The 11,433-nt window shown below is 43.6% G+C and overlaps 1 protein-coding gene and 1 pseudogene across 1 annotated transcript; both read right to left on the reverse strand.

Annotated features, from left to right (window-relative positions):
* Positions 1–615: 615 nt before the first annotated feature.
* Positions 616–2,658, reverse strand: LOC139459455 (extracellular matrix protein 2-like; annotated as a pseudogene).
* A 422-nt stretch (positions 2,659–3,080) lies between these two features.
* Positions 3,081–11,179, reverse strand: LOC139458876 (carboxypeptidase N subunit 2-like). Its single transcript, XM_071240312.1, has 3 exons — positions 11,130–11,179; positions 6,757–7,632; positions 3,081–3,279 (listed from the first exon to the last, which is right to left on the reverse strand). The coding sequence occupies exons 1-3, from the start codon at positions 11,130–11,132 to the stop codon at positions 3,124–3,126; spliced, it is 1,035 nt and encodes a 344-aa protein (XP_071096413.1). The 5' UTR covers positions 11,133–11,179; the 3' UTR covers positions 3,081–3,123.
* Positions 11,180–11,433: the final 254 nt, after the last annotated feature.

An 11,433-nucleotide genomic window follows, 5' to 3' on the forward strand; every position in this document is an offset into this window, starting at 1 on the left:
ACATCAGAAATGACAGTGCAGTAAACATAGTCATAAATATTATGATTACTCAAGATACACAAACAATAAATGATCTCTGTTTGTACCTATTTAATGTGCCCCCAAAACAAATATGTTAAATACCACTTAATATACCTATTTACCAAGAATCCTACATATGATACGTGTGTCTGTGGTATATGTGTTTATATGTCGGTGCGTATTTTTGTCAACCTCACATAAAGAAAACCACTAATTGCATCACTAAGTATTCTCTCCCCCCGCCTCTCTCTCTCTCTCTCTCTCTCTCTCTCTCTCTCTCTTCTCTCTCTCTCTCTCTCGCTCTCTCTGTCTCTGAAATACAATTTGTGGACCATGATCACGTGTCCCTTGTGAAACTGTCAATCATGATTAATACAAAACAATATATTCGTCTTAAACGATGTATCGACTCGACCACACCGTGTCATCGATTTTATATATTATATATTGTAGCGCTAAGAAATGTAACTTCTATATGTCTGTATTTTGGGCCATTTGCCTCTATATTTGATAAATTGTCTGTGCGTAAAGTCTCAGTGAGTGGTAGACAAGGCCCTCCTTTTAGAAAGCTGCCATCAAATTGGCTTCACCTGATTAACACCTGTTGCGACCTCCTATTGAGGTAACCTCAGATCTTGATACAGAGAAGAGTCGTATCGGAGTAAGAGGTTCATGATGCATCCTCTTTACATGGAACTTCTGATGGGGAAGGAGGTCTCCGCTAGGGAGGCGAAAGCGTAGCTGTTGAAGTTGGTGACGTTGTAGCGGAAGTTAAAGGTCCTACAGTTAGTTATCTCGTTGAGGACGTATGTTTGGTTGGTGGACATGTCTGTCAGTCGGTAGAAAGCGTTGGATGAGATCAAGCCAATCTGTCCATTAGTGATTGAAATCCTTCTGGCAACATTGTTCAGGTCTCTAAAGGCTTCTGATGCTATGATGCCGATGCGGACTCTGGAGATTGTAATAGACTTTGCGGGGATGGCGCAGAAGGCACATGGGGCAATGGAACTGATATTGCCATTGGAGATAGTAATGGACTCCAACTTGGGCATCGATCTGAAGGCGTTCGAAGGTATGTTGCTGTTGATGTTGTTGAAGCGGAGGGAGGTGACGTCGGGGAAGGCGAGTGTGGGAATGGAGGTGAGGCCGGATCTTCACGGGTATTATCATTTTGTGAAACCCACGAGCACGGCTATGGTGCTGATAGGCCAAGAAACATTATCGGGTCGAACCGGGATTCGAACCCATAAACATAGGTTTCCGGCGTGCCCAAGGGACGCAACTCCGCTAGCGAATTGCGGTTCCCGAGACGTATGAGCCACTCTTTGTCCCCTTTTCTGTGAAGGAAGGAATCGAATAAATTATTTCACATTTAATTTTGTTCTTCGGGAACAATATATATTTTTAAATACCAAGCATCTGTTCACTGGAGAGGCCGGATGTCCTGACAAAATGTTTTGCTTGCAGAGAACAGTTATTGCATGGCTTGAAGCACTGACCATGTTTCTGACATTTAACAAACAACATTGAAACCGGTTTAATTTGATGTCCCCTCGGTGCAATAGATATGTCGGGTTATCCACGTTTGCGGAAAACGATGTAACGAAATGAGACCAGAGTACCTGTAACAGAAAGTTATGATTTTATTGAATATACATTGTATAATGTACGTATATTGCATAGAGTAAACAGTGAAACCTCATCTGTCTGGACCTCGTTAATCTCGACACCTCGCTTTCCGAATGATGTATATTAGGAACGTCTGGATGTAGTCTAAGAACTCTTTCTTTTTCTATGTCACTGTGTTATTAGGGGCAGTGGGGTAGCCCTGTAGTTATACAGTTCGCTCGTCACGCCGGAAGCCCGAGTTCGATTCCACATAGGTACAATGATTAAAACCCATCTCAAGTTTTCCCTGCCGTTTTTGCTGGGATGTTGCTAAAAAGAGGCGTAAAACCCATCCCTCTCACCTATATGTTATGTCTATTAAACATTAAACATAATAGTGACATATCTTTTCTTGAAAATGCCAGATATTTAAAAATATGAATTGCTCCCGAATAATTTATTCGGTTCCTTCCTTCACAGAAAAGGGGGCGCGATTTGGCCAGAGTTGCAGAGTTGCATCTCTTGGGCACGCCAGAACCCTATATTTGTGAGTTCGAATCACGGTTCGACCCGATTATGTATCTTGGTCTATCAGCACCATACCCGTGCTCGTGGGTTTCACCAAATGATAATACCTTTGAAGATCCGGGTTAGAATTCAGTAACCCTTCAGTAACCCATGTGACTAACGGGATCGGGTGGTCAGGCTCGCTGACTTGGTTGATGCATATCATTGTATCTCGTAGATCGATGCTCATGATGGCAGTCATAAGATTGTCTGGTCTAGATTCAGTTACTAACAGACCTCCGTCATATAGCTGGAATATTGCGCGACGTTTAAAAACAAACAAATCATTAGACGTCTGGGTCAACATTATGCACCCTTCCCCTCTTCAAAACACACACACATCGACCTCTCTCTTATATTTGTTGTCTCGTTGGCCAATAAAACATGCCTCTGAGCATCCAGCAGTGAATGGGCACCGGGTAGGATGAAGTGGTAATGGCCGTTAACCGTCTGGCGCCTCATATGGTAGCTTGGGATGTATACTCCCCATGGAGCTGAAAATGAATGATCCATGGACAGTGGTAATAATGTAACAGTGCCATGATCATTCATTTGGTAAACGGAATGACGCATTATAAATAGATGACTGCCACAACTACTGCTCTCGGTTTCGGATACCTGTTCTTCCCGACAATGTTTAAACGTATAAGACCTGCATCACTTCGGGCTTTTCTCCCACACGAAGCTGACACGCCTTAATTGACATACTTTCAAACCCAACTCACTCACTCACCCACCCACCCTTCCACCAGGCCACTCACTCACTCACTCACTCACTCATTACTCATGTAATGTGTATAAAGACTACGCTGATTTTTTTTGTATTGCAAGTTCACAAAACCAAACCAAATTCATTGAAGTTTTATAATAATTTTATTGTTCCTTCGTGTTAGTTTTATGAAACAAAAGCCGATGATTAGCCCTGCTTCAATTGAGGAACATGTCGAATTTGAAGCTGAGGTTGTTGTCCGACATGTCGAAGTTGAACCGGAAGCAGGCCAAGACCTCCCGGTAGCTTTGATTGGCCAGCTGGAGTCGGATCTGTTCCCGGGTGCAGTTGGCCCTTAAAGATGATGTCGGAGGCTGGAAGAATCAGAAGGTAGAATTATAATACTAGGCCTGGTAAAACATTCACTTGAGAAAATTTGGTCACCCTCGATTATCCAGTGTATCTCTTCCATTTAAATACGAATAGATTAGTGAGCAGGGTTTAACGCTGCATTAAACAGTATTTCAGTTCAATCAGGGCGTGTCAGCCTGACGTGGGAGGAAGGACCGAGATGGTGCAGACGTTTACTACTTTGGTGAAACGGGTATGGTGCTGACGAACTTGAAATCAGGTCGAACCCACGACGTCGCATAGGTGCCTGTGACACCCAAGGGACGCAACTCAGCGAGTTCATGGTGCCTCGGACGATTGGGTCCCCGTGACCCGTGACCCCAGGTATTTCTAGAGCCGTGACATTTAATTCGGGCTCAAGAAAAAGCTATGGTGGCGACTGCGCCCAGGCTATTTATCACAATAGAATGGAAATGGAATACATTTGGATATTCGAGGATGGATTGCAGTGAGTGAGTATGATTTTACGCCGCTTTTAGCAATATTCCAGCAACATAACGGCAGGGGACACCAGACATGGGTTTTAAACATTGTAGCCATGTGGAATCGAACCCGGGCCTTCATAGTGACTAGCGAACGCTTTAAACACAAGGCCACCCCACCGTCCTTCGGTTCGGAGTTTTCCATAATATAGTTTGTCGTAAGATGCGACTAACGGGATCGGGTGGTCAGGCTCGCTGACTTGGTTGATGCATGCCATCGATCCCAATTGCGTGGATCGATGCTCATGATATTAATCACTGGATTGTCTGGTCCAGACTCGATTATTTACAAACCGCCGTCATATAGCTGGAATATTGCTGAGTGTGGCGTAAAACAACAAATCAACCAATAATATAGTTATTGGTCGCTAGTCCAAAAAAGGACATTATTCGCGACGGTTGGTTCATTCTCAATCAAGGTCGAGATATAATTGTTTTAGGACCGTGTCATTCTGGCTTGAAGCACGTGACATTTACGAGGAATTCATGTATATTCATGATTCAAACCACCCTTCGAGAAATTAGGTCGTTTGTTTTTAGCTAAATTCATGCCAATTCTTGGATCAAACTATCCATCGAAGGGCTCTCCTCCCACATCAAGTTCATACGCCGTGATATGACGCTGTTTTAAGCGGCACAAAACTGAAATCACTCGCTCAGTCTTGGCTTCAATATTGTGAATAGCTTCGTGCCTTCTACGAAACTGAGATATGTGCTTTGTTATGACTATCATTTAGGGTATAAACCTACTGTTTTTTAATTCAGAGGTAGATTGACGAGCTACATTCTACCATGAAGAATTGAAAGTAAATGCGAACTATTTTGGATGGAGGGAAACGATGAGTAATGTCACAACGTTTGAGTCGGATTGGTTGAACGGTCAAAACCAGGGCTTTATAAACATTTCTTTCATTGTAAAGTAAAGCTGAAGGGGGCTCTGCCGGTACAGGTACTACACTCCTGTACCCCAGTTACGTTTCTGTACCGGGGATACATACACTCTTCAAAAAAGAAACGCACATGTAGTATGTAGTTCATTGAACCTGACTACACAAAAAATCTGGTATATAAATTGGATATATGTTATTGGAAACTGTTGGTGGCCTGATATTCGACAAACGGTGCGTCAAAACGCAGCCATTGTTTATTTGCAATGTCTTAAACGGCATTGTTTTCAAACTTGTTCAAAAATGTCATAGAGGAAAACATTATTCGCAAAATGCACGTGCAAGTTATGGCATTTGTAACCGATACACACAGTTCAATTCCACTGCAGAACGTCCGAAAACCCGCCGACCACGAGTTAACACCCCTGCACAGGATGGCTACATTCGACTGTTCCACCTACGTCATCGCCATGCCACAGCTACTGAGACTGCAAGACGCATCCCTGGTTTGAGGAGGATATCGGACCAGACTGTCAGGAACCATCTTGGAGAGGCTGAGATCCGACCCAGAAGACCAGTTATCGTCCCTGTTTTGCAACAGATCCGTCGACAGCGACGCTTGCGTTGGTGCCATACCTTACAGCCTTGGAATTTGAGAAACTGGAGAAGAGTGTGGTTTAGCGATGAATCATGATTTCTTCTTCAACGGCGAATTTGAAGACAACGTGTTTATGCCAACATCAACTACTTGCCCTGGCCGTCGAGATCTCCAGATCTCAACCCAATCGAACACCCTTTGGGATGAACTCGATCGACGTATACGTCAACGTCAGAACACGCCGCAGACACTCCCACAACTGGCCAACGCGTTACAAGCAGAATGGCGCAGAATTCCTCAGGACAGAATTCATACACTTTTCCAGTCAGTGCCGAGGAGATACAGAGCCGTGATTGCTGCCCGGGGCGCTCGATCGAGATACTGAGTTCAGCGCCACCTTGTGGCCTTATGTGACATGACAAAGGACTGTTCAATGCCTTTGTACAACGACAACATGTGACTATCGAGCCCCACAATTTCATACTTGTATTTATGATATTAAATTAAATATTAATCGACTTAATTAGGTACAATAAATTCACTAAAAGGCTACCTGTGCGTTTCATTTTTTGAAGAGTGTATATGTAGTACCCATGCCGACAACGACCCCTTCAGCTGAAGGAGAGTTTGGTTAAAATGTAAACTTGAGGGAGTTTGCCCGGGCCCTGAGTGTCTACATTGTTAACCAGTCCCGATGGAAAGTTATTTATCTGTCTTATAAACCGAAAGAAAAATCTGAAACGATATCCATCGACAATTGTATGTTTCCAACACACTTTCCGTGAACCTTAGGAAACGGACGTACTATATCTCTTGCTGGCGAAATGTATGTACTTCAAAAAGAGATTCTTGAAAGCATTGTGGTTTATCAGTGCGGCTCCAGCCCAGCTGCTCATTAACTAGGTTTAACAATATTGCGGACATTGTGTTCAAATGCAACAACAATCTAATGAGGGGCATCCTACAGAATATCTCTGGGACAGATGGACTTTCTACAGAATATCTCTGGGACAGAGGGAATTTCTACAAATACTAGTATCCCTGGGACAAAGGGAATGTCTACAGAATATCCCTGGGACATAGGATATTTCTACAGAATATGCCTGGGACAGATGGACATACTACAGAATATTCCTGGGACAGATGGACTTTCTAGAGACTATCCTTTGGGCAGAGGGAATTTCTACAGAATATGCCTGGGACAGATGAACTTTCTACCGAATATCCCTTTGACAGATGGACTTTCTACAGACTATCCCTGGAACAGATGGACTTTTTATAGAATATCCCTGTGACAGATGGACTTTCTACAGACTATCCCTGGGACAGATGGGCTTTCCCTGGATCATTGTCCCCGTAGAAACAATAGTAGGACGTCACTCGAGGTTAATAAGAGAAAATTAACCAGCTACATTAGTCAGCATTGGCTACTTAATTTTTCCCGGACACAGGAATTTGGATGAAGATACTTACCCTGATGGTCGTCATCACGCCAGTATCCTCACCACCACTTCCGGGACACGCACTCGGCATCCTGACGATGGGACGCTGGCACTGGCTGATGCTGCCTGGGGTCAGGTTCTGGAGCTGGTTGGGGGCGAAGCAGTGCTGTCTGCCGGAAAACTTGGTTCCGCGTCTGTACAGCTCGACTTTGTCGCAGTTACACGGCGTCGTCAGGTACTGCACCGACGTCAGTTCCTCCAGGGTGTTGCAACCGATGTTCATGACGGAGCCTCTGCTGATCTGGGAGGACTGGAAACTGTAGGTCGGCATATCAAAGGCATAGCTCATCAGATTAGTGATGTTGGTGTACTGTAGCCTCAAGTAGCGACTGTAGATGATGTCTTTAAATGCATACGATTGGATGGTGAAGATCTTCGCATAGCTGAATTGTAGATTGTTCAGACCGGTCAGATTGTGGAAGGCGTAGGATTCGATGGTGGTGATGTTGGAATAGGAAAACGAGATTCCGCGGTTGATGTTTTTGTCCAAGTTGCTGAACGCGCCTCCCCTGATATTGTTGATGTTTACTCGGTTGAAAGTTACTGAAGCGGGGATATCGGAGAATGCGCAGCTCTGTATGGTGCCGATAGATCCATGAGTAAAGCTTATAGTCTTCAGATTGGGGCGTCCTTGGAATCTTCCGCTAGGAATCTCGGTCAAGTTTGAATAATAGAAATAGGCCGTGGTTATATGGGAGGGGATGTATGTTGGGATGGAGTAGAGGCGCTGGCAGCTCATGGCGTTGTTGGTGGAGCACGTGCATCCGGATGGACACCCGACCTGGGCAGCTGCGAACTGGACACACAGACAGACGCACAGTAGCAGCACGATGTTTCCCGAAGACATCTGTGAAGGAACATTTGTGGAAATATACACAAAGGCAAAACATATTGATATTTGTGCTGGTTGTTACGTGCGTGCGTGCGTGCGTGCGTGCGTGCGTGCGTGCGTGCGTGCGTGTCTGTCTCTGTGTGTGTGTGTTTTTTTGAGAGGTGGAGGTGTGTGTGTGTGTGTGTTTTGAAGAGGGGAAGGGGGTATAATGTTGACCCAGACGTCTAAAGAAATATTCGAGCTTTATGACGGAGGTCTGTAAGTAATTGAATCTGGACCTGACAATCTTATGATTGGCATCATGAGCATCGATCTACCTAATTGGGATACAATGACATGAATCAACCAAGTCAGCGAGCCTAACCACCCGATCCCGTTAGCCACCTCTTTCGACAAGAATGGGTTACTGAAGGGTTACTGAATTCTAACCCGGATCTTCATGGGTATTATCATTTAGGTCGGGTGATTTTGGTGGCCGAGGCAGCATGTTTAATAGACATAACATATTAGTGAGTGGGATGGGTTTTACGCCTGTTTTTAGCTATATCCCAGCAAAAACGGCAGGGAAAACTAGAGATGGGCTTAACACATTGTACCTATGTGGAATCGAACTCGGGCCTTCGGCGTGACGAGCGAATTCTGCAAGCACTGGGCTACCCCGCCGCCCCTTACAACACAGTGACATAAAAATAGAAAGAGTTCTTAGAATACATCCAGACGTTCCTAATATATACTGAACCAAATTAAAACTTTACAATCCTAAAATTTTAACTTTTTGACCAGTTATCATTGTGGACCCTTTTTGTGTATTTAAACAGTAATGGCCACGTATTGTCTTCAGATAACACCCGTTTTTTGTGCAGGTGAATCGATCAAAATCATGTGCACAACACTATAGTGGCAAAAGTGGGTTTTCACGTGCAACTGGTCACGTGGCCATAATACCGCACGTGCTTTCAGCCATACTTGTTAGCAGTCATTAAAAAAGAAAAGAAAAAAACAAGAAAACAAAAGTCTTTACTGCCATTTGTCATGCCACGCCTTTCAAATGTGCAACGTGAACGTGCCATCGGCATGTTGCAGACGGGAACGTCCGTGGTTGTAGTCGATGGACCGTTTATGATTTACAGACACGTCTACAGCAAACGGATACCACCGCTGATCGCCCTCGGCCAGGTCGACCACGTGTGACGTCACATGCAGAGGATCGTCAGATTGTCTTACATCACCTCCGTAACCGATTTTTGACGGCTACATCAACCAGAAATGATATGTTTTGGGGTAGACTGAGTGCGCAAACTGTTCGAAACCGTCTGAGAACTGCTCACCTTCAAGCACGACGGCCACACTGCGGGCCGATTCTGACTCAATTACACAGACTTTCAACGTCAATTGTGGGCACAGCGACACTTACGATGGACTCAGAGGAATTGGAATCAAATCGTCTTCAGTGATGCATCCCGATGTAATCTTCGATTTGCTGATGGTAGGGCGAGGGTGTGTTCACAAGCATCACAAGGTCCATGCGGAGGCGTTGTGTGGCAGTTGTCAACGCACATGGTGGCCATACACGCTACTGAACTTGTGTGCCATCAGATTCTCGTGCTTGGAACTTATGATTTAAACTGTTGATGTTATTACCGAATACCGTAGGTGCTTGGAACAAATTATGGTTACCACCGTTAGTTAAGATCCTTCTTTGGACATTAATGATTAAAAATTACCTTCTCTGATACATTTGTCCATTGTATATCATATATGGGAATACTTTTAAAAATGTGAAGTTTTTAATTTGACTCAGAATATATACATCATTCGGAAAGCGAGGTGTCGGGATTAGCCAGGTCCAGACTAATGAGGTTTCACTGTATACTCTATGCAATATACGAACAATATACAATGTATATATTCAATATAATCATAACTTTCTGATTTGAACTTACACTCGGTGCAATATTATCTACACATGCATACACCGAAACCTTGCTGACTCGAAATCCGTTATCTCGGGATATGGTCTCAAACGTTGTTACCTTAGACACCCGGCATAATCTGTTACAGGTACTCTGGTCTCATTTCGTAACATCGTTTTCCCCAAACGTGGATAACCCGACATATCTATTGCACCGAGGGGACATCAAATTAAACCGTTTTCAATGTTGTTTGTTAAATGTCAGAAACACAGCAAGTGCTTCAAGCCATGCAATAACCGTTCTCTGCAAGCAAAACATTTTGTCAGGACATCCGGCCTCTCCAGTGAACAATTGTGTTTTTTTTAAATAAAGCTACTCCCAACCCGCCACCCCTTACTGACAAAACTTCTCGTGGTTAACGTGTTAGATGAGCCATCTGTCTGACTACCATTGACTGTTTGCTTGAAATACTATTAACTGTTTGATTGGCATCAGTGGCTGTAAGACCCGTGAAGAGACTAGGTCTTCAGCAACCCATGCTTGTCGTAAGATGCGACTATGCTTGTCGTAAGAGGCGACTATGCTTGTCGTAAAAGGCGACTATGCTTGTCGTAAGATGCGACTTACGGGATCGGGGGGTCAGGCTTGCTGACATGGTTGATGCATGTCATCGTACCCCAATTGATTGGTTCAATGCTCATGATGTCAGTCACCGGATTGTCTGGTCCAGACTCGATTATTTACAGGCCGCTGTCTGTAAAGCTTAAACAACAAACAAACAAACAATGTCCGTAATCCTCCTTCCAACAAACAACCACCCAAAGGAGTGATCTATATGATTAATTGTGACTGTGGTGACTTGTACATGGATGAAACCCTGCACCCATTAGTCACCCGCGTCAAAGAACATAAAACGTCAACAGCCAAAACAGACAACAAATCAGTCCTCTCAGACCACCAGGAAATAACCCCCTTCCATCAAGTTCAGTCCACATCCTCTCTAACAAACATGACTTCACAACAAAAGAAAACCTCTCAGATGCTGCAGAAACCTGCCGCCACAAACCTTTCATCAACAGAGATCAAGGGCATTACAATGAGTCTGCCTATGACGATCTAATCAACCAATATACTCTGTTTAAATGGTATCCGATCAACTTGTTACATTTTTTTAATCCTTATTTACATCTGGCTTCATTACCTATGTGTTATTTGTTATTCTTACTGGCTTCATCCAATTATCTGTGTGCTACTTGTTATCTTTTACCTATTGCTGTTAATGTTGATCTTCTTATTACAGAACAACATGTACCTATCATTACTTGATTGCAGTCACTTCACCTTGATGACGGTGTGAGAATCTACATCGAAATGTTGTTAAATGCAATAAAGCAGAAATTGTTATCCACCAAGCTGTAGTTTTTTAAGCGACTGCCACTTCGCGACATAAAAAATGGCAATCCTAACTTGCCACCAGCTGCTTTAAATCAGTAATTATAAAGACGTGATATCTTTAACATAATTAAATTTGTTTCCTTATCGTTAACATACATAAGGGTTATAGAAATGAATATTATATGAAAAATGTAAAAAACCTACCATTTTTGGCGTTCTAGTTGACACACCTGTTATATGGTCTTGTAATCTAAATGAAGACACACACAGCTCACGGGACAAACAGAGTGTTTTATATATGTACAAGACAGACGTCAACCTGTCAATCAACACGCATCAAGGCGGAGCTATTGTACCCGGATCCTCACCAGCATTCACGTGCTGATTCGCTTACTTCGAACGCTGTCACGGTTGCTTCATCTCATCTGACGGAATTTTGAGGAATTTATACAATTTACACTCATGTATCTTTCTTTCAGTGTTTGCTCTGTTTTGTTTTTCGATCATA

Source organism: Haliotis cracherodii, unplaced genomic scaffold (genome assembly GCF_022045235.1).
Source record: "Haliotis cracherodii isolate W230 unplaced genomic scaffold, xgHalCrac1.p SCAF_13, whole genome shotgun sequence".
Taxonomy (NCBI): Eukaryota; Metazoa; Mollusca; class Gastropoda; order Lepetellida; family Haliotidae; genus Haliotis; species Haliotis cracherodii.